Below are 24,464 nucleotides of genomic sequence, written 5' to 3' on the forward strand. Positions count from 1 at the left end.
CAAAAAGTTCGTCGACTTGAAACTTATCCCTGTTGGCTTTGGAAGGATTTTGAGTTCTTGAATGGAGGCGGCTCAACTCAATAGTGATCCCTCAAGGGTCGAAGGTTCTTATCATTGGTTCAAAACGAGTTCGGACTCACATCAAAGAGTGCAAGTTTCATGCAAGGATACATGCAAATGAGGAATAGAATTGGGAATATTCAAATTATTTCCAAGAAGGAATTTGGAATAAAGAACTTTAATGCAACTAACAAAAGAAGAGATAGATCAGGTCACAAGGATTTTATTGGTACTCTCATTCATATAAAATCTCACGTCACCATCAAGAACACTGTGCTTCCATAGCGTTACTTTGATTCGCTTGCCTTTAAGAATTTAATTATTCGCCCACATCAACAAAAAATCTTCTTATGTTCTGCCAAATCCAATGGCAATACTCTACATGGCACTATTAAATTTAATCCTAAATGTGACACTAAGTTTGACACTTTTAGTTTTAAATCCTTATCTCTGTTACAAACCATGGATAAACGCGGTGTTCAAATATCATACAATGCAATTAGAATTTGGTTATCCATTTCACAATTACCTCATATTAGAGATTCTCAACCTTGTCGCTAAGACCAACTCGCATCCTGGTCCTTCCTGTTGGGACAATGTCTAGAGACATGCCCAGACAATCCGCAGTGGTAGCATAATCCTAGCCCAACCATGCACGACACTTTCGGATGGTATCTTTCGCATCTTGAGCATCTCAAGTTCTCTTGGTGAGTCCCTGCCTGCTTTTCCTTGCCTTGTCCTTTGTGATAGTCACCCTTTTGGTAGTCGTTGCAGTCTTGTGAGTATTGCGGTGCATGACCACTCCTCTTAAAGTTTTGGCCCCTTGGTGCAAAATATTTGTCTTGACTTCTTGGTGCAAGATCTCTATCTTGGCTGTTCTTATAGAACTCTTCACAGTCATTCTTTTCCACCACAGCCTTCCTTAAGTACTCCTCTACAACTCTACTCTTATTCACCAACTCGGAGAAGATGTGGACCTCCATAGGCCCCACAACAGTCAGAATTTCAGTCCGAAGTCCACCCTCGTACTTAATACACTTCCACTCCTCATAACTCTCAGGAGCACCTTGACAAACCATCGAGAACCGACATAACTCCTCAAACTTACTAGCGTATTCTGCCATCATCATGGAACCTTGCTTCAGCTGTAGCAGCTCCAACTTCTTCGCCGCTCTAACTGAGTTCGGAAAATACTTCTTATAGAACTCCACTCGAAAGGCATCCCAACTAACTGCAACATCATCTTGTTGCAATAAACGACGAGCTCCATGCCACCAAAACTGAGCTTCTCCTTCAAACTTGTATGTGGCAAACTCTACATACTGATTTTTAGGTACATGCTGAGCTTGCAATGCTCGTTCCATTGCCTGAAACCAATTGTCGGCCTCAGTGGGATTCGTAGTTCCTCTAAAGGTTGGAGAATGCACCTTTAGAAAGGATGACAATGTCATTGGCCCATTATCCCCGTTTCCTCCATTTACATTGTTAGCCTAATTGCCTAAGGCAACAGCTGTGGCCTGCATAGCCGTAGCTATGTTCTCCAAGGCAGCCATGAAGTGTACGAGGTTGTTCGCATTTGTCTCGTGGTCCTCATTTCAATTTCTACCTCTCGCTCGACCGCGACCCCGTCTACGTGATACCATCTGGTCCTGTTCACACCAAACAAGTGATATCAAGGTGATCAGTCTCAATATCGCAAGCCTAGCGCTTCAAAATTCCAAATGCAAACTCATGAACCTTATGCTATGTTTATCAGTCAGATATCCTAAATAGCACGTAAATATAACTCAGAGTATGCTCAGAAGCATAGTCAGTCCATCCCTCAAGCTCTATAGGAACGAATTGCTCTAATACCAAAATGTAATACCCTACCACACAGAGCTTTACGCCTAGGTCGTAAATCAATGGTGGTGAGGTATCACGACTTCTAAAAATAAAATACATACATATATAATGGAAAGAATTTGATATACTAGGAGCCCATGAAGAAAAGACATAAGCAAAATCGCATCATACTCAGAAAATCGGAAATATACATAAACAAAAATGACCGAAGTATAAATATATATATATTATTCAAAAAGTATACATAACACACTAGTCTTAACCTGCGAAGATAAGGCCGACTAGTTAATATAGTACAACCCAAAAGTAGGACTAAAAATCATAAACATAAATCCTGTTTCTCCATAATCAACCTCTAAGAGGGATATACAAGTTATAAAATACAGTAGTGGAGAATATTTAAAATATCTAAGCAAAAGTAAAATTACCAAAAGACAATCTTCGCTTCCTGAAAGCAAATTCTGCACGCTCAACAAGGTGCATCATGTCCAATACCTGTAAGATGAAAATTCCCAAAATAGGTGAGAACATCATCCCTTTCGAGGTTCTCAGCAGGGGTAACAGTTCCAAAGCAGAGACGATGTAAAGACTACACGAAATCTCTAACACATCAACAACAAAGAAATTCAAACCTAGAAATATACTAAACCAGAAAACAGTAAGGTATGCTAGACTAACTAACTGCACTCATACAACTTTGATTTTCATTTGACTTTTCTCTCTTTAATAAACCTCAAGTTCTTAAACTATCTCTTATTAGTTCTCTCACCTTTCACTTATTATATTTCTTTCAGTCTCAAGTTCACCCCATATCATCTCAACTTTTATATATACAAGGTCTCAAAATAGAACAATAACAGCAAACACAAATAATTAAGTTCAAGCACAACAAGATTCAATTACAGCAATTATAACAAATAGTAGTTAAACAATGATAATCACATAGGCAAACCACATGTACAATAAACACACCCAATCAATGTCACATAGATGCAAATGATGCATGCCTGTCCTACTGGCCATGAGCTCACGCGTCGGTTATGTTGCAAAACCCGACTCGGATAAGCGGGATTAAACCACCATCCTTGCTCGGAACACGCAAGCTGGATTAAACCACCGTCCTTGCCTCCACATTAAGCGGGATTTAACCACCATCCTTATTGGGCACCTCTAACAAGCGGGATTACACCACCATCCTTGCTCGGGTTGCATTAACAAAACAATCTACAAGCGGGATTAAACCACCGTCCTTGCCCAACATAAAACAATATGCAAGCAGGATCACACCACTGTCCTTGCTAAACAATTCACCCATACGTGAGTGGAATAAAACCTCCATCCTCACTGCAGGCAGGATAAAACCACCATCCCTGCATATGCACAATAACCACGACAAGCAGGATCAAACCACCGTCCTTGCCGGGATAAAACTCTTTCAATAAACCAAGTCCTTGGGATATAGGGCCCGACTCACTTTTAACCTCATCATACTCACTCTCATCCTCAACATTTCACCAGTCTTTTATCAGTAATTGTTACAATAATATACACTCAAAAGCATTTGATAATAGTATAAAAATTAATTCTTGAATCTCATACCCAAGGTAATCACCAAAACAATCATCGGTAGCCAAACTACAATCTTGTTTTTAAGATATCAAATGAACTTCGAATTGCACAAACTTTATATCCATACGACCGTTTCGGATTAAGCTTTCTATTAAACTAAAAATCATAATTTTTTACTTTCTCTAACTTCAGGAATAGAAGAAAAACCGTGACTGCTCTGCAGTGCTTAAGAATCAGAGAACAGCAGCAGCATGTGATATTAAAAATTCAATATAAAATCCAAGTTAAATCCAATGACATTAAAAATTAACATGCTTAAAATGAGAAAGTTATGTAACTTGGAATTTGAGTAATTTTTTGCAGAATTTTGTTTTAAAAGCCAATGAGCATATCCTCTTCCAAGTCCCATAACTTGTACCATTTTTGGCAGTGTTTTTAAGTAGTTTTTAGTATAATTTAGCTACTTTATATTATATTTTTATTAATTTTTATTCAAAAATCATATTTCTGGGCTTTACCATGAGTTTCTGTGTTTTTCTATAATTTCAGGTACTTTCTCGCTGAAATTGAGGGACTGAGCAAAAATCTGATTCAGAGGCTGCAAAAGGACTACAGATGCTGTTAGATTCTGACCCTCCTGCACTCGAAGTAGATTTTCTGGAGCTACAGAAGCCCAATTGGCGCGCTATCAATTGCGTTAGAAAGTAGACATCCTGGGATTTCCAGCAATATATAATAGTCCATACTTTACGCGATATTTGATGGCCCAAACCAGCGTCCAAAGTCAGCTTAAAACTGTCTGGCATAAAACGCCAGAACTGGCACCTTTTTCGGCTTTAAACGCCCATTCTAGCACCTGGGGTAACGTTTAACGCCAACTTTGGGCATATGAACGTGAAAGCTTGAAATCTCAGCCCAGGCACACACCAAGTGGGTCCCAGAAGTGGGATTCTGCACTATCTGCACTTAGTTACTCATTTTCTGTAAACCTAGGTTACGAGTCTAGTATAAAAAACTACTTTTAGAGATTCATTCAGTACCTTATGACATTTTTTACACTTCATATTGTATTTCTGATGGCATGAGTCTCTAAACCCCATGGTTGGGGTGAGGAGCTCTGCTCTATTTCAATGGATTAATGCAATTACTACTGTTTTCCATTCAATCACGCTTGATTCTATTCTAAGATACTCATTCGTACTTCAATCCGGAGAAGATGATGATCCGTGATACTTATCATTATTCTCACATCTATGAATGCATGCCTGAAAACCAGTCCCGTTCTATTTGAGCTCAACGTAGTCATTGGGTGACAGCTTGAGTGTGTATCTCTTGAGACTTTCATCCACGGACCGAATCCGAAGGTTAGAACTTTCGTGGTATAGGCTAGAACCAATTGGCAGCATTTCTGAGATCCAAAAAGTCTAAAATTTGTCTGTGATATTCTGAGTAGGATCTGGAAGGGGATGACTGTGACGAGCTTCAAATCTACGAATGTTGGGCGTAGTGACAGTGTGCAAAAGGACAAGGTTCCTATTCCGACGCTAGTGGGAACTGACAGATGATTAGCCGTGTGGTGACAGCGCCTGGTATTTTTCATTTGAAAAGATCATACAGCCTGCCATGGAAAGAGCTGTGCGTGTTTGGAGAAGAAGACAGTAGGAAAGCAGAGATTCAGATGACAGAGCATCTCTAGAATCTCAACCTGTTTCTCATTATTGAATTACAAGTACCATTTATTTTATGTTATTTATTCTTCATAAACACAATTATTTTTATTACTAATTTCCTACTAAGAGTTACGAAATAACCATAGCTTGCTTCAAGCTGACAATCTCTATGGGATCGACCCTTACTCACGTAAGGTATTACTTGGACGACCCAGTGCACTTGCTGGTTAGTTGTGTGGAGTTGTGAAAAGTGTAATCACAATTTTGTGCACCAAGTTTTTGGTGCCGTTGCCGGGGACTGTTCGAGTTTGGACAACTGACGGTTTATTTTGTTGCTTAGATTAGGAAAAAATTTATCTTTTTGGTTTAGAGTCTTCTATTATTGTTTTTGGTTAAAATTTTAGAATCCTTATTTTCTTTTTCTAAATTATTTCCGAAAAAAAATTTTAAAACCAATAACTTCATAATTTAGTCTTCTGTTTGAGTTTAGTTTCATCTTTTAAGTTTGGTGTCCTTTGTGTTTCTATTTTCTTAAAAATTTTTAAAATTTGTGTTTGATGTTCATCTTGACACTCAAAGTTTTCCTATTTGCTTTCTTTGTTTTGATCTGAAAATTCTAAGTTTCGTGTCATCTTATTGTTTTTCTCTTTTCTCATTAAATTCAAAAAAAATATCTTTTTTATTTATTTAATTGAATTTTCAAAATTTCATTTAAAAATTCAGATTTTTAAAATTCCTATTTTATCTTATCTTAGTTTTAGATAGAGATACTTATGTAATTCATTGGTAGGAATATCAGATAAGCGTATGAAGATGCTTTGTTCCTCCTGAACCTCTGCTTTCCTCTTGCCTTCTTCCAATCATTCATACTTCTTTCCATGGCAAGCTTTATGTTGGGCATCACCATTGTCAATGGCTACTTCCCGTCCTCTCAGTGAAAATGTTCTATGCATGCTGTCAACGCACGGCTAATCATCTGTCGGTTCTCGATCATGTTGGAATAGAATCCATTGATCCTTTTGCGTCTATCACACGCCCATCACTCGCGAGTTTGAAGCTCGTCACAGCCATCCCTTCCCAGATCCTACTCAGAATACCACAAACAAGGTTTAGACGTTCCGGATCTCAGGAAGTGCCGCCAATAATTCTAGCCTATACCACGAAGGTTCTAATCTTAGATTAGAAACCCAAGAGATACACATTCAAGCTTGTTTGCATGTAGAACGGAAGTGGTTGTCAGGCACGCGTTCATAGGTGAGAATGGTGATGAGTGTCACCTAATCATCACATTCATCATGTTCTTGGGTGCGAATGAATATCTTGGAGAAGAAATAGACTTGAGTTGAATAGAAAAACAATAGTACTTTACATTAATTCATGAAGAACAGCAGAGCTCCACACTTTAATCTATGGTGTGTAGAAACTCCACCGTTAAAAATACATAAGAATAAGGTCTAGGCATGGCCGTGAGGCCAGCCCCCAAATGTGAAAAGGTCTATCAACGTCTTTTTGTAAAAGTATCTTTGTAAAAGTCTAAAAATACAATAGCAAAAGGTCCTATTTATAGAAAACTAGTAGCCTAGGGTTACAGAAATAGGTAATTAATGCATAAATCTTTTTTCGGGCCCACTTGGTGTGTGCTTGGGCTGAGCATTGAGGCTTTAATGAGTAGAGACTTTTCTTGGAGTTAAACGCCAGCTTTTGTGCCAGTTTGGGCGTTTAACTCCAGCTTTTGTGCCAGTTCTGGCGTTTTGACGCCAGAATTCTTAAGCTGACTTGGAACGCCGGTTTGGGCCATCAAATCTTGGGCAAAGTATGGACTATTATATATTGCTGGAATGCCCAGGATGTCTACTTTCCAACGCAATTGAGAGCGTGCCAATTGGGCTTCTGTAGCTCCAGAAAATCCACTTCGAGTGCAGGGAGGTCAAAATCCAACAGCAACTGCAGTCATTTTTCAGCCTCTGAATCAGATTTTTGCTCACGTCCCTCAATTTCAGCTAGAAAATACCTAAAATCACAGAAAAACACACAAACTCATAGTAAAGTCCAGAAATGTGATTTTTATTCAAAAACTAATAAAAACATAATAAAAACTAACTAAAATATGCTAAGAAACATATTAAAAACAATGCCAAAAAGTGTATAAATTATCCGCTCATCAGTTGGGCCCAAAGTGCTTCAGAAATCCCTGGGGGCGATTTCACTTTAGTGGGCCATGGACAGCATCGGCGCACATGCGTACATGTCGCGTGCGCGCCCCTGAGCACAAAGTAACATATGGCAAATTTTATATTATTTTGAAGCCCCGGATGTTAGCTTTCTAACGCAACTAGAACCGCCTCATTTGGACCTCTGTAGCTCAAGTTATGGTCGTTTGAGTGTGAAGAGGTCAGGCTCAACAGCTTGATGGTTCCTTCATTTCTTCATGAGTTCTCCCACTTTGCATGCTTTTCTCCTCACTTCTTCCATCCAATACTTGCCTTATGAACCTGAAATTACTCAACAAACATATCATGGCATCGAATGGAATTAAAGTGAATTGAATTTAGCTATTTTAAGGCCTAAAAAGCATGTTTTCACATTTAAGCACAAATCAAGGGAGAATTGCAAAACCATGCTATTTCATTGAATAAATGTGAGAAAAGGTGATAAAATCCCCCAAATTAAGCACGAGATAAACCATAAAATTGGGGTTTATCATTTAACGCCAGAGTTGGCAGCATTCTGGGCATTCAGAAAAATGCCAAGTAAAGAAGGATTTCTGGCGTTTAACGCCAGCCAAGGTACCTGGCTAGGCGTTAAACGCCCAAAATGGCCACCAGGTAAACGCCAGAACAGCTAAGGGAGAGGTAATTTCTTTCAATTGAAACTTTTTTTCGAATTTTCATGTTTTAAATCAAAATTTTCTGCATCCAAACATTACAAACAGTCATCTTTTAAACTCCATTCACAAAAATTTATAAACTTATAAATTTTTATTGATTCTACTTTAAATTATTTTCAAATCTTTTTCAAAAACTCATTTATCTTATCAATTTATTTTCAAATCTTTTCAATTTATTCATATTATCTTTTATTTCTTAGATGCATAAACAAAAATTCATGTTTAACTTCCTCATATCTTCTTCATATCTTTTAATTTTTGAAAACAATATTCTCTTTTGCATATCATGTTTAACTTGTATCAATCATATCTTTTTCAAATCTTTTCGAAACCATACCCTCCCTCACCTCTATTTATGCATTCGGCCATCACCCCTCCTCCATCATTCGAATCACTGATGCACAGAAACTTGTCTCTCAACAGATTTCCCTCGGCAAGTATACCGAATTGTCGTCAAGTAAAAACTCACAATAGAGTGAGGTCGAATCCCACAGGGATTGATTGGTCAAGCAACTTTAATTGGAGGAATGTTCTAGTTGAGCTAAGCAGAATTTGATTTGAGAATTGCAGGAAATTAAATGGCAGGAAAGTAAATGGCAGAAAATGTAAATGCTGGAAATAAAGAGCTGAATATAAATGACGGAAAGTAAATTGTAGAATCTTAAATGGGGAATGGAGAATTTAGCATGAAAGTAAATGGCAGAAAGTAAAGAGAATGGGTAAGATCAGAAATGGGGGATTCATTGGGCTTAGGAGATGTTGCATTCTCCGGATCAAGTTCATTTTCATCTCTTCCTCAATCAATGCATTCCTTGATCTCCTTGGCAATCTTAAGTGATTGAATTCCAATTCCTTGGTAATTCAATCTCTCAAATCTTGACCAACAGCCAATTCCTTGGTCTAATTGCTCATGAGAAGAGATGAAGTATGGTCACTGATTGTACCACATGTATTTCCAAATCAAAGTATTGGGAGAATTATATGTCACCATATCCGCCCAACCCCCAATTTGGTCAAACATGAGAAAGAATTTCTAGCATGATCCCTTCATTCCTCTTCCAAGGTTCCGAAGAGATCCAAGTATGAATAGCTTCTTTTCTAAGACAACTACCCAATTGGATGAAGATTGAAAGCTTTCTAGTAAAATCAAGAGAAAAGAAAGAAGAAGAATAATGAAAACTATTATTGATCCATCAAATTACAACAGAGCTCCCAAACCTAATGAAAGGGGTTTAGTTGTTCATGGCTCTGGGAATGGAAAACAAAGATGAAGAATGCATTCTGAAAGTAAAACTAGAAGTTGTAGAGAAAGTAAAATTATACAGAGAGTAGTTCTCTTAATCCAAAAGCTTCTCTCTAGTTCAAAACTACTCCTATTTATACTACTCTTCTAATCTTCTAGTTGGCTTTTCAAGTCATGGATATGGGCCTTTGGATCTTGAGTTGAAGCAGTTATCATCTTTAGTGGGCTCAGCTTCACTTGCAGAGATGATGCCAGGGCATTTTGGCCAGTTTCACTGACCCTTTCTTTACTGTTTTAGGGTAGTTTCATGCATTTCCTTAGGAAATAAACAAGTTTTGGGTAGAATTTCACTTACATCTTGATTCAAGCAAACATGGTGCAATTTACATGATTTCATGAGAACTTTGCATGAATTATATGACAAATTAGATGATGCATATCTCATGACCTGGATTAGAACTTTGATGCACTTTATTGCCTGATTTTAGGACAAAGAAAGCAATGAAGAACCACGTTAGCAGCCACGTTAGTTTAACTAACGTAACCACTAACGTGGAATGGGAGCCAGCTTGCAACGTTAATGAGAAAAGTAATCGCCAATAACGCCCTCGAAGCCATCATAGCCCACGTTAAGAGTCACGTTAACTAAGTTAACGTGAACTCTAATGTGGAAGAAAGAAAATGGAGCCAACGTTAGTGACACTCACCTTTGTCACTAACGTTGGACCAAGCTCATAGGTGGCCACGTTAAGAGCCACGTTAACTTAGTTAACGTGGACTCTAACATTGGGAAGCAAAAGATAAGCTAACGTTAGTGACACTTACCTTTGTCACTAACGTTGGCCAAGCCACAATAAGCCACGTTAACTCCCACGTTAACTTAGTTAACGTGGAAGCTAACGTAGATAAGAGAGATGATGAGCCAACGTTAGTGACACTCACCTTTGTCACTAACGTTGGAGATGGCTAGGATTGCTACGTTAGAAGTCACGTTAAACTAGTTAACGTGGACTCTAATGTGGGAAGTAGGGGCACATTGGAACGTTAGTGACAAAGGTAAGTGTCACTAATGTTCTCGAAGGATTGGCAAGCTTACGTTAAGAGCCACGTTAACCTAGTTAACGTGGACTCTAACGTAGAGGGAAGGGAAGACTCTCAATGTTATTGGAAAAGGTGATTCCCAATAACGTGTGCAAAGGACCAAGAGGCAACGCTAGTGGTGACGTTGGTGCCACTAACGTTAAAGTTAACGTGGATCATCCCTGGGTGACGAACGTTAGTGAAGAAAGTGATTGCCACTAACATTCTCGAACCCACACTCTCACTTAACGTTAACTCCACTAACGTCCTGAGCTAAACACCCTGCCTACTTCACACTTTCTCTCTGCAAGTAAAGCTAAGTCCACTGAAGAGTATAACTGCTTCAAACTCAAGATCCAAAGGCCCATATCCAAGACTTGAAGAAACAACTAGAAGATTAGAAGAGTAGTATATATAGGGGTAGTTTTGAATTAGGAAAAGAGCTTTTGGGGGAATTGGAAATTGAGAATTACTCTCTGTATAATTTACTTTCTCTGCACTTCTAGTTCTAGTTTCATGATGTATTCTCCATCTTTGTTTTCTATTTTCAGAGCTATGAACAACTAAACCCCTTTCATTGGGTTAGGGAGCTCTGTTGTAATTTGATGGATCAATACTAATTTTCATTACTCTTCTTCTATCTTTTCTCTGGATTTTACTAGAAAGCTTTCAATCTTCATCCAATTGGGTAGTTATCTTGGAAAAGAAGCTATTCATACTTGGATCTCTTTTGAACTTTGGAAGAGGAATGAAGAGATCATGCTAGAAATGCTTTCTCATGTTGGACCAAATTGGGTTTGGATGGGTATGGTGACTATAATCCTACCAACACTTGATTTGGGAATGCATGTGGTAAAATCAGTGACCATACTTCATCTCTTCTCATGAGCAACTGACCAAGAAATTGGCTATTGATCAAGATTTGAGAGATTGAATTACCAAGGAATTGGAATTCGATCACTTAAGATTGCCAAGGATACCAATGAATGCATTGATTGAAGAAGAGATGGAAATGAACTTGATCCGGAGAATGCAACATCTCCTACGCCCAATGAATCCCCATTTCTGATCTTACCCATTCTCTTTAACTTCTGCAATTTACTTTTATGAGCATCTTCCCCATTCCCATTTACAATTCTGCAATTTACTTTCCGTCATTTACTTTCAGCTCTTTACTTTCTGCATTTACATTTTCTGCTATTTACTTTCCCGCCAATTAATTTCCTGCAACACTCAAACCAAATTCTGCTACGCTCAAATAGAACATTCCTCTAATTAAAGTTGCTTGACCAATTGTGAGTTTTTATTTGATGATAATTTGGTACACTTGCCGAGGGAGATTTGTTGAGAGACAAGTTTCCGTGCGTATCAAGAGAAAGTGTGCAATAGGCATGGACTTTAGCTTAGGGCGTTAGTGGTGTTAACGTTAAGTGAAAATGTGGGGTCGAGAACGTTAGTGACAATCACCTTTTTCACTAACGTTCCTAACCCAAAATGGTCCACGTTAACTTCAACGTTAGTGGCACTAACGTAACCACTAACGTTGCCTCTTGGCCCTTCGCAAACGTTACTAGGGTTTACCTTTCCCAATAACGTTGAGAGTACCCCTTTCTTCCTACGTTAGAGTTCACGTTAGTATAGTTAACGTGACCTTTAATGTAGGCTTGCCAAATCTTCGAGAGCGTTAGTGACACCTACCTTTTTCACTAACGCTCCAAAACGCCCCTTTCCCACGTTAGTGCCTCACGTTAATTACATTAACGTGACCACTAACGTGGTGTTGATTGCCATCTCCAACGTTAGTGACAAAGGTGAGTGTCACTAACGTTCTCGATCCCACATTTTCACTTAACGTTAACACCACTAACGCCCTAAGCTAAAGTCCATGCCTATTGCACACTTTCTCTTGATACGCACGGAAACTTGTCTCCCAACAAAGGTGAGTGTCACTAACGTTGGTGATTCCTTGCTCCTTCCACGTTAGAGTTCACGTTAACTAAGTTAACGTGGCTCTTAACGTTGCCAATATGGGCTTGGTCCAACGTTAGTGACAAAGGTGAGTATCACTAACGTTGGCATTATCTTCCTCTTCCACGTTAGAGTTCACGTTAACTGAGTTAACATGACTCTTAACGAGGCCAATTGCCCTTTTGGAGCATTAGTGGCACTCACTTTTACCACTAACGCTTGGAGCTTCCTTTTCCTCCACGTTAACTACTACGTTAATGTAGTTAACATGGTAATTAACGTGGGCTATGATGGCTTCGAAGACGTTATTGGCAATCACTTTTCTCATTAACGTTGCATGCTAGCTCCCATTTCATGTTAGTGGTCACGTTAGTTAGACTAACGTGGCTACTAACGTGGCTTTTCCTTGCTTTCTTTGTCCTGAAATCAAGCAAATAAAGTGCATCAAAGCTCTAATCCAACTTATGAGTCATGCATCATCCAATTTGTCATTAAATTCATGCATAATTCTCATGAAATCATATAAAATTCACAATGTTTGCTTGAATCAAGATGTAAGTGAAATTCTACCCAAAACTTGCTTATTTCCTAAGAAAATGCATGAAACTACCCTAAAATAGTAAAGAAAAGGTCAGTGAAACTGGCAGAAATGCCCTGGCATCACAACACCAAACATAAAGCTTGCTTGTCCCTAAGCAAGTACTGAAACATGAGAATGATGAATGAAATAACAAGAGGAATGAATCGTTATTGTGGAAGTCATGTCCTTGGTTTTATGGGGTTTCATGCATAGCAACTTAGGTTCATTCCTTTATTGGCTTTCAGACCTTTATCATGCCCTGGAATACTCACTTGCTTGCACCCTTTTCGACTTTTATTTATTGATCCCTTTGTCTTTTCAAGGTTTATTGCATCCTTAGGCTAAGTGCTCTGTAAGGGGGCGACTCTTTAACATAAGCTTTCAGCCAACACTCCCGAACCAGTTGGTTCAAGGTGCTAGGTGTTGAAACAGCCCTAAGGACTTACTCCCTCAAGTCTCTCTCCCCCATACATGCACACCACAGGCACATGGTTTGTTATTTTCTTTCCTTGAGGCCTTGGTGTCTAGCACCTCTTTAGGTTACTAAATGTTCTGTAGCAAGGTTGCTCTTGATAGTGGATTTTCAGTTGATAATCCCGGGTTAGTTAACCCAAGTTACTAAGTGATGAAGCTCTCCTAAGAACTTATTCATTCAAGGAGATCCTTGGTACAAGAGCACCACAGACACATCCCTCAAGATTCAAGCCCTTGGTGCCTAGCCTTATTTCTTATTACTTTTCTTTCTTTTTCAACTTTTATTGTTCTTTTCCTTTTTCTTATTAGGATCTTGTTATTTAGCTAGTCTCATGGGGTGTGTTTCAAGCATATGACTTCAGGACAGATAGTTGCCTTCCTACTTTGTTGGTAAACTAACTTAGCTAAGCGATTACTACACCACAAGCTTAAGAACCTACTCCACAATTGATCATCACTCTGGTCTTTCATAACATCTCTTTTTATTTGATTCAAAAAGTACAAGCATACAAGTAAGCAAGGTGAAGATGCAGCAGTGACATTAGACTAGCAAGCATAGACCTAAGCAATGAAAACTTAAAGGCAGAATTTAAAATCCTAAACTACCATGAGAACATGTTCTATTTCATACATGATTTTCCTTATTTAAAGCTTTGAAAAAGATGGAACAAAGAGGGAACTCCACCACCTTTTACTCATGGGAGTGCTCATGCTCTCCTTCTTGTTTGTCCTCTTTGTGTCCACTTGTGTTTCCTCGTATCCGTTCTAGTCTGGCTTTCTTCCACTCCTCAAGTGCCTTCTTTACTGATTCATGACTCTTTTCTACCCTCTCTCTTTCTTCTCGCGCTAATTCATCCTTTACTTCTTCATATCTTGTGATTCCCGGGTGCAGTACAGGCAGTTGTCCAACTAAGTACCCGAGTCTGGCTTGAGTGTTTACATGATGTCCAGTCTCGTTCATGTAAACTACCTCTGTGAACGCTTTGTATTCGTCAAAGAGTTCTGCCTGTTCCAATTGTTTCCGATGCATTTCATGTATGTGTGCACCTTGATGTGCTTGGATGTTGATTAGCTTTTGGATGGCTTCTTGTTGTTGATCTTGCATTTGCTCTATCCTGTGGAAGGATTTACCCCAATGTTTCCCGTTTTCCAGTTGCTGCTCCATCATTTGCTTTTGCCATTCCCCCTATTAATTCATCCATCCAGAAAGTAATTCTTCTTGACGGCTTACCAATTATAATTGTAACTCTTTCTGTGCCCCTTGATTTTCCAAGTATTGTCTAGATAAGCCATCAATGGCTTCCTATAGTTGGAGCATGTCTAAAGGGGCTTGCTCCTCTAAGTTTTGTCCTTCTACTACTTAATGGGCTGGCCTCTTTCTTGGCTTTCGTTGAGGTAAGGGAGATGCAACAGCATGCATCCGTCGAACAGTAATTGGGATGCCCACTTTTATCCACTCGGGGTCCTCATCCTCGAACACCACCCCATCCCTGTCACACAGACAAAAAATAGTGCTGGGGTAGCCTATCCTTCCTCCAGAATCGCTCTTTTCAGCTATCTTCCTAATACCTTGGGCTATCAGTTCATGGACCTTGATCTCTCCCCCTTTAAGTATACATTGTACCATTGTTGCTCTCTTAAGATTCACCTCTGAGTTATTCCCGGCAGGAAGGATGGATCTCCTCACAATTTCAAACCACCCCTTTGCTTCAGGGGTGAGGTCCCCTCTCTTGATGAACTTGGGTTTCCCCTAAGGATCTCGTACCCAATCAGCTCCTTGCACACAAATATCTTGTACAATCTGGTCATGATTGGGGCTGCCATCTATTCTGGAATGATAGCTTTCTTCTGCAAATGGTATGGCCCGTAGCTTTAACGCCCTCATGATGCTCATGGGGCTGAAGTCCACGGTTACCCCTCTCACGAAGCTTATATAGGAGTCATCTGTCTTATCATACCTGACTGCATTTGCATAAAACTCTCTTACAAGAGTTGCATTTACTTTTATGACTGCATCAGTAAGGAGCTCCCATCTCCTCTTTTCCACCTTCTCTGTGATTTCAGGGCACTCAGTTTTTCTGACTTGAAAGCCTAGCTCATATATGATCTCCTTATCAACCATCCACCCATATTGCAATGCATGGTGAAAGGTTCTGAATTTCTTCTCATCGAAAGGGCGTTGCTCCATAGGCTCCTTCCCTTTTCTTCTCTCAGAGCTTGATGATGCCATAAGTGATTTTTGATATGTGAAGGTGTAAAGGGTGTGGATAATGGGCTTCGGCCGGTTAAGATGGGGTGTAGTGAAGGGAGTGAGTGAGAGTATTTTTGATGGGGTAAGAGGTATTGGGTTCCGAAAGTTAGAAGTACAAAAAATGAGAATTTAGGATGTGGAAAGGGTATGGAGTAAGAACCAATTTATATAGGGAGATGGTGAGTGAATGAAAGGTGTGGATTGATGGAGTGGTTGTGTGATGAACGGATGGGGTTCAACATAGGATGAGCACAAGGATCATCAACTTTATGAAGGAGGGTTGGTTCGATTTCCAAGTGTGTCACTCTTCCAATGTTGCATGGCAACATTTCCCAATGCATCCCCCTTGAAAACACGTGTATAGTACTCTCCTTTTGTGGTGGCCGAATCCTCCTTCTTCAATTGTCCAATCAATTCTTTCGAATCCTCCTCTCATTTCTCCTATAGGATAAAAGAAAAAAATTAATAAGATTGAAAGTTGGTGACAAATATTGGAAAAGTGGGATAACTACTTTTCAAAAAGAAGAAAAAAAACAAAAAAAATTTCTGTTTGTTTTTATTTTTAACTAACTAAGTGCTATTCATAAATGCAAACCAACTGACTAATTAATTGCCCATATATGCAACATTGGTGACACCAAACTTAGTTTGTGGTCATGTGGTGTAAAAAGAATTATTCAGGGTGCTAAGAGTGACATGCTATGAGTTACATTCATGTTCTCTTAGTGTGCCTTGAACACCAAACTTGTTCTCCACTATATATTGCATAAAAGGATTCATTCAAGAATATGTCAAAGCTAATTTGGAATTCATGAACCTTGCATTATTAATTACTTTAAAAGCATATAAAACATGGGTTGCCTCCCATGAAGCGCTTCTTTAGCGTCACTAGCTTGACGTTCTATCCTTTGTCAGGGTGGTTGGTAATGCTTCAGATCTTCCCCTCTTGCAGTAAACCTATATCCATTGGCTTCATCAAGGATCTCTACATGTTCTAGGGAGAGAACTTTGTTGATAGTGAAAACCTTAGGTAGCTGAGATGGGATGGTGGAGAGATGAGGTGGGATATCTAGCAAGTAAGCTGAGATCACTTTATCCCTTGGAGAAAAATCCTCTGTAGGGATCTTCTTGTTTCTCCACCTCCTTGGTGCCTTCTTCTTTGTTCCTTTTGATGTTGCCCTGCTCTTTGTGACTTCTTCTTTCAAGGAAATTTTGTTGGTGGTCTCATATGACTCTAGTGGTTTAGGTTCCTCCTGATCTCCCTTGGGCTGTGACAACTGCCGATTATCTTGTTCATCAACCAAAGGGGTTCCCAAGTGTACAGCTTGTGCTTCAATGCTTGTTTCTTCCACCAGTGGTTTGTCGTGCTCTCTCCTTGGTTCCTTGCTTTTCTGATCTGCTTCTTGTGAGGGTTTGAAGACATTCAATGCGAGTTGTTCGTCATGTATCCTCAATATTAGCTCTCCTTGCTCCACATCTATGAGCGCTCTAGCTGTAGCTAGGAATGGTCTTCCCAATATGATTGGGTGAATGTGACTTTCTTCCATTTCTACTATGACAAAGTCTGTGGGAAGGAAATAGTTTCCAACCTTCACTAACACGTTTTCTACCACTCCTACTGCTTATTTTTGAGTTTTATCAGCCAGCCTGATGACTACATCTGTGGGCATTAGCTCATTCATCTGCAGCTTATTCATAAGTGATAAAGGTATTAAGTTGATGCTTGCTCCCAAATCACAGAATCCCTTATCAAACATTGTTTCTCCTATGGCATAGGGGATGTGAAAACTCCCTGGGTCCTTCCTTTTTGTAGGCATCTCTGGTTGAATGAGAGCACTGCACTCCTTATTCATCACTATTGTTTGCCCTCCTTTGAGTGAGCTTTTCCTGGTCAGCAGCTCCTTCATATACTTAATGTATGAGGGCATTTGTTGGAGGGCCTTGATGAATGGTATGTTTACATGGAGAGATGCAAACATGTCAAGAAACCTTGAGTATATTCTCTTTTCTACACCACCTGTTCATACCCTGGGTCAAGCTGTCCGACCCGGGATGTTTAGCGACAAGCCGACCGATCTCTTCAGGCCAGACTATCCGACTTCTTCTCAAAGAGCTCGGACAAAACGCCATAGAGGCCCAAGTAGGCCCAAACGAAGGAACACAGCCCAATCTAAAGGCAGCTAAAGCCTAGAAAGATAAAGGCGGTTCCCCAGAAGATAAGATGACCTCATTCAAAGATAAGATAAGATAAGATAAGATAACTATCTTATCTCCAGAAAGGTCACTCTACAACTACTATAAATACACTGGAGCACCTAGGTATAACTCATACTCTGATTCTACTAAAAACCTGTTTAATACCTGATAAACCACTATTTTATGGTTTATATTGTGTTTAATTGTGTGGTTTTATCATGATCCTTATCCACTTATTCATTAATTTAGCATGCATTTATATTTCCTTCCTGAAATTATTACATGATTGAAAACTGCTTCCTAGGGACTTTTAATTATGCATTTTAATTCTACTTTATTCCATTCGATGTTGTGATCTATGTGTTAAGCGTTTCAGGCTTTATAGGGCATGAATGTGTTGGAGATTGGAAAGGAAGCTAGAAAAAATGGAAGGAACACAAGAAATTGAGTAGATAACCAGCGAGAAGTGACGCGGCCGCATGGCTCACGCGACCGCGCGGAAGAGGAGAAATCGCAGTGACGTGGCCGCATGGCTTACGCGACCGAGCGGAATGGAAAAGCACAAGCGACGCGGAGGCGTGGACGACGCGAGCGCGTGGCAGGGAAAAACGCGAATGACGCGTCCGCATGGATGACGCGATCGCGTGACATGCGCGATCTGCATAATCTGCAGAATTCGCTGGGGGCGATTTTAGACCCTATTTTGACCCAGTTTTCGGCCCAGAACAGCAGACTAGAGCCAGAGAACATGCAGAAACCAACGACAACATTCATTCTACAGAGTTTTAGTTTTAGATCTAGTTTCTACTCCTCTCCTAGGTTTTCTCTCTCCACATTCATAGTTCTTAGGATTTTAATTTTCTCTTGCTTTTGCATTGGGATATTGAGAAGAGTTATTACCTCATCAAGACTTCGTCATTTAGTTCGTTTTCTTTACTTGGCTTTACTCTTCCATGTCCTTTGCTTTGTTTAATTTTACCATTGAAATATTTTTAGGATTATTTAATACAAGGATCACTTTTATTTTTAATTGACTATTTTGATTTTTATTTACAATGTCTTTCTTTAATTTCTTTTCATATGCTATGAATTTTACATTCACAATGAGCGAGTAGTTCCCTAACTTGATGGGGAGTTCATTGAAAGGAACCTTTGAGTTGGAAAGCTTAAAAGATAGATTGTAAATGGGTTTATGGTTGGATTGCCTTCTAGTCACTAACACCAATCTCTTTTAATCAAGTGGATTGCAACTTGTGAACAGACGTAGCATTCCAACTTGTTTGACTTTCCCTTACCTAGTAAAGGATAACTAAACAGGACAACCTTTAATTGTCAATTAATCCTGAGAATATTCCAACAATAATAGGGATTCCAACTAATCAACTCCCAGTCAAGGCTTTTATTTACATTATTCAAATTCTCCAATTTAATTCCCTGTTTACTCAACTCAAACCTTTTTGAAAACATCTGATTAATAAAATAGCACACTTTTCTACAACTCGTTGGGAGACGACCTGGGACTCATACTCCCAGTATTTTAATTTTAATTTTCTGTGACACCTTTTTAAATTGATAAGCGGATTTCTGGTGAATTAAGAACTATACTTGCAACGTATATATTTTAACAATTTTTTAATTCGCTAATTTCTGCTCGCATCAATTTTTGGTGCCGTTGCGGGGAGTTACAATAGAGTGCTAAAGTTATTAATTAGAATTTATTTGCATTTTATTTTATTTTGCTACTATGAGCTGCATGTTTCTTTCGTCAAACGACGCGTTCACTTCCTGATCCAAGCCTGCCAATATTCGATCCTAAAATTGAAAGGACTATTTCACGAATAAGGCGAGCTCGGCGTCAGTTAGTCCTCTCTGAGGGCGGATCTGAAATGTCAGTTGAAGAAGAAACCAGCCCCCGTTCTACTGATTCGGTTGATTCACATGCAGACGACATGGTGGTAGCCAGAAGAGTTACTATCCAGGAGGAAGGAGCCCCTGATTTTACAATGCAACCGTTTCAAGCGCATCACCCAGCGGTGGCTACAGATTTTGAAATAAAGACCGCACTGCTCAATTTGATGCCCAAGTTTCATAGCTTACCTGCTCAAGAGCCTATCAAGCACCTGAGAGATTTCCAAGCAGCCTGTTCTACTGTCAGGCGTGATGGTGCAGATGAAACTTCAATTTTGCTGAAAGCTTTCCCGTTTTCCTTTGAGGGAAAAGCAAGAGAGTGGTACTACACTCAACCCCTAGCAAATGTATCCAACTGGGATACACTCAGAAAAGAATTTTTGGAAAAATTCTTTCTATCTGAAGTTACTGATAAACTGAGGAAAGACATTTCCACGATTGTTCAAGATGACAACGAGACTCTCTTTGAATACTGGAAGTGCTTCAATAATCTTCTGGAAGCATGCCCCCACCACAGGATTGACAAGATAGTGTTACTCAGCTATATCACACAGGGCATGAGGCCCCAACATAAGACCATATTGGAAAGTGCTAGCAATGGGTCTATAAAGAAGTACAAGACCACTGATGAGGCATGGCAATTGATCAGTGACTTAGCTGAATCTACTAGGAACCACAGGCAGAAACAAGGCTGTTCAAAAGCCGTTGCAGAAGTATCCTCTAGCAGAGAGACTGCTGCTCTAGCTCAAAGTATCTGTGGAATGACTAACTTGCTGAAGCAGATGCAATTGAATCAACAACAAGTTCAGCAAGCTCAACCTTCTCCAGCACAGCAAAGCCAATAGTTAGTCCCACATAGAGTCTGTGAAATTTGTGCTGATTATAGCCATTATACTGATGAATGAGACAACATGGTGGCATCCACTCATAACTTCTATGACCGCCCCAACCAAGGGTACAATCAAGGTGGAAATCATAACCATGGATGGCAGGATAATTCTAACCAGAATTGGAGGGACAACAATAACAGAGGAGGCAGAGATAATAAGGGAAATCAGAGGTGGAATAATAACAACAACAAGCACTAGAATCAACCTTACAGAGCACCTCACTTGAGGCAATCCCAAGGACCACAGAATACCAACAGTAGACCTCTCAATTTACTCATCCTTCTTCATCTTCTAATGAAGAGTAACTATAATCTTTTGAGCGGAGACAACAGACCATGGAAAATAACATTATGAATAACATTAATGCCCGTCTGAATGGTCTGGCCTCTACTTTGCAAGCTCTTGTCTCACAGATTAGATCAATGCAAAATTCCAGTAACCAACCTTCGAGCTCCACTGGAATCCCCTCTCAACCATTACCCAATCCAAAGGGAGGCATTAATTCCATCACCCTAAGGTCCAGAACCACACTGCAGGAGAGGAATCAGGAGGAGCCAAGCTCACCAGAACACGCCTCAGCTGAAGAGGTAGTAGAGATAGAAGATGTTGAAGAGGAAGAGGACATACAGGACATAGCTGAAAAAGAAGAAGCTCAACCACAGGAGGAAGGACCAAAAGGCGTAGACACTGCAAAAAACACCACTCCCACTCCATTTCTACAACTTGCAAGGAAGCCCAGGAAGCAGCTTGAACCCGATCCAAAAATGGTAGAAATATTCAAAAAGGTTGAGGTAACTGTTCCTCTTTTTGATGTTATTCAACAGGTACCTAAATATGCAAGGTTTCTAAAAGATTTATGTATACATAAAGACAAAATTAATGAATTAGAAACTATTCCTTTAGTTAGTTCCATATCTGCTTTAATGGGAGGATTACCTGAAAAGTGCAGTGACCCAGGTCCTTGTATAGTTAGTTGTACTATTGGTGATGTAGTAATTTATGATTGCATGTGTGATTTAGGATCATGTGTTAGTATAATTCCTTTGTCTATGTATGATATTTTGAGGCTCCCTCCCTTAAAAAGGTCGGCAGCTCATTTTGTGTTACAGATAAAAGCATTATTACAGTGGCTGGAGTTGCTAAAGATGTTTTAGTGAACATTAAAGGGCTTACATTTCCCACTGATTTTTATATCTTGGAGATGCCCCATAATGACTCAGATAAGCCATCATCAATCCTTCTTGGAAGACCATTCCTGAAGACATCAAAATTCAAATTGGATGCTTTTTCAGGAAGATACTCTTTTGAAATAGATGGCCAAATAGTAATCTTCAATCTGAATGGAGTCATAAACAACCCTCCAGAAGATCATTCTATCTTCCAGTGTGATGTCATAGATGAAACTGTAGTTGAAGTTCACAAGGAAGAGCTAGAAGAGAGGTACACTGGACAAGGTCCAAGTGTGGGGACCCCCTTGACTGACAATGAGGGCACCTCAGCATTTTCACAAGCTCCAGACAATCCAGAGCCTACCCATGATAAGAAGTTGGAATTGAAACCTCTTCCTCCACATCTCAAATATGCTTATCTTGAAGATGAGCAGTAGTTTCCAGTTATCATTGCAAGGGAACTCACTTTACAACAAGAAGAGCAGTTACTTGATGTACTGAGGAGGCATAAGAAGGCAATTGGGTGGAGTTTGGCAGACATAGTAGGCATCAACCCTTAAGTATGTGAGCACAGAATATTTTTAGAAGAGGGAGCAAGACCAGTCCGTCAACCCCAAAGAAGATTGAATCCCACTATCTTGGAAGTTGTCAAAAAGGAAGTGACCAGACTGTTGGAAGCAGGTATCATCTATCCTATTTCAGACAGTGAATGGGTTAGCCCAGTACAAGTGGTGCCCAAGAAGTCTGGAGTCACTACAGTGAAGAATGAGCATGGAGAGCTCATAGCAACTAGAGTTCAGAACGCTTGGAGAGTATGCATTGATTACAGGCGTCTCAACCAAGCCACCCATAAGGATCACTACCCACTTCCATTCATTGATCAAATGCTGGATCGCCTGTCAGGTAAATCACATTATTGCTTTTTAGATGGTTATACAGGTTATTTCCAGATTCATATAGCTCCTGAGGATCAGGAAAAGACCACTTTTACATGTCCTTTTGGGACTTATGCTTACAAGAGAATGCTCTTTGGCTTGTGCAATGCACCAGCTACTTTCCAAAGGTGCATGATGAGTCTTTTCACTGATCTTATTGAGGACTGTATGGAGGTTTTTATGGACAATTTAAGCGTTTATGGTGATTCTTTTAGCCTTTGCTTAGATGGATTATCTAGAGTATTAGATAGATGTGTCAATACAAACCTTGTATTAAATTTTGAAAAATGTCACTTTATGGTAAAACAAGGGATTGTACTAGGACATGTGGTATCTAATAATGGAATTTCTGTAGACCCAGCAAAGGTGAATGTTATTTCTAGTTTACCTTACCCCTCCTCTGTGAGGGATGTCCGTTCGTTCCTTGGCCATACAGGTTTTTACAGGAGATTCATAAAGGACTTCAGTAAGGTAGCACTCCCCTTGTCCAGATTACTGCAGAAAGATATTGAGTTCGAGTTCAGTGAGGATTGCAAACAAGCGTTTGATAAGCTGAAGTCTGCCCTGACTCAAGCTCCAATTGTGAGAGGACCAGACTGGAGCCAGCCGTTTGAAATCATGTGCGATGCTTCCAACCATGCAGTACTAGAGTAGTAGTGTATTCGAACCATGCAGCTTTAAAGTATCTATTAGCTAAAAAGGAGTCCAAACCAAGGCTTATACATTGGATACTGCTATTACAAGAATTTGATTTAGAAATAAAGGATAGGAGTGGTAACCAGAATTTAGTGGCAGACCACTTGAGTCGCCTTGAGCACATTAAGGATGATTCTACTCCTATAGATGATAACTTCCCATTTGATAACCTGCAAGCAGTATCTGAAGTAGTCCCTTGGTATGCACCTGTAGCTAATTATCTAGTTAGCCGCACATTTCCTCCAAACTTTTCTAAGAATCAAAGAGACAAGCTGAAAAGCGAGTCTAAATATTATATATGGGATGACCCATATTTATGGAGATGTGGCGCTGATCAGGTAATTAGATGGTGTGTGCCTCAATCAGAATTCCAATCTATTTTAGAGGCCTGTCACTCATCTGAGAGTGGAGGACATTTTGGCCCTCAAAGAACAGCAAGAAAGATCTTAGACTGTGGATTCTGGTGGCCTACTCTTTTTAGAGACGCAGCTGAGTTTTGTAAATCTTGTCTCCCATGCCAAAAATTTGGTAATATATCCAGGAGGGATGAAATGCCTCATCAAATTATGCTTTTCTGTGAAATTTTTTATGTTTGGGGCATTGACTTCATGGGTCCATTTTCCAAATTCTAATGGTTATTTTTATATATTGTTAGCTGTGGATTACGTTTCCAAATGGGTGGAAGCAATTCCTACCCGCACTGATGATGCTAACACTGTTGTTTTTTTTTGTGAGAAACCATATTATTTGTCACTTTGGATCACCATGAGCAATCGTGAGTGATCAAGGCACCCATTTTTGTAACAGGAGACTAACAGGATTAATGAAGAAGCATGGGATAATTCATAAGGTTGCGACAGCATACCATCCTCAGACCAATGGGCAAGCCGAGGTGTCAAACAGAGAGATAAAGCATATCTTGCAGAAGATAGTCAAACCTCATAGAAAAGACTGGAGCACCAGGCTACAAGATGCACTCTGGGCATATAGGACAACATACAAAACACCCATTGGGATGAGTCCTTTCCGCTTAGTTTATGGAA

General features: G+C 39.7%; 1 protein-coding gene across 1 annotated transcript; it reads right to left on the minus strand.

The window, feature by feature from the left end:
* On the minus strand, positions 618-1,511 carry LOC107615720. The gene has a single exon (XM_016317758.1). The coding sequence runs from the start codon at positions 1,509-1,511 to the stop codon at positions 618-620; it is 894 nt and encodes a 297-aa protein (XP_016173244.1).

This window comes from Arachis ipaensis, chromosome B09, assembly GCF_000816755.2.
Source record: "Arachis ipaensis cultivar K30076 chromosome B09, Araip1.1, whole genome shotgun sequence".
Lineage (NCBI taxonomy): Eukaryota > Viridiplantae > Streptophyta > Magnoliopsida > Fabales > Fabaceae > Arachis > Arachis ipaensis.

What these genes read in the sequence shown, in the direction of transcription:
- LOC107615720 (XM_016317758.1), bottom strand. Translation starts at nt 1,511, where the DNA reads ATGACATTGTCATCCTTTCTAAAGGTGCATTCTCCAACCTTTAGAGGA.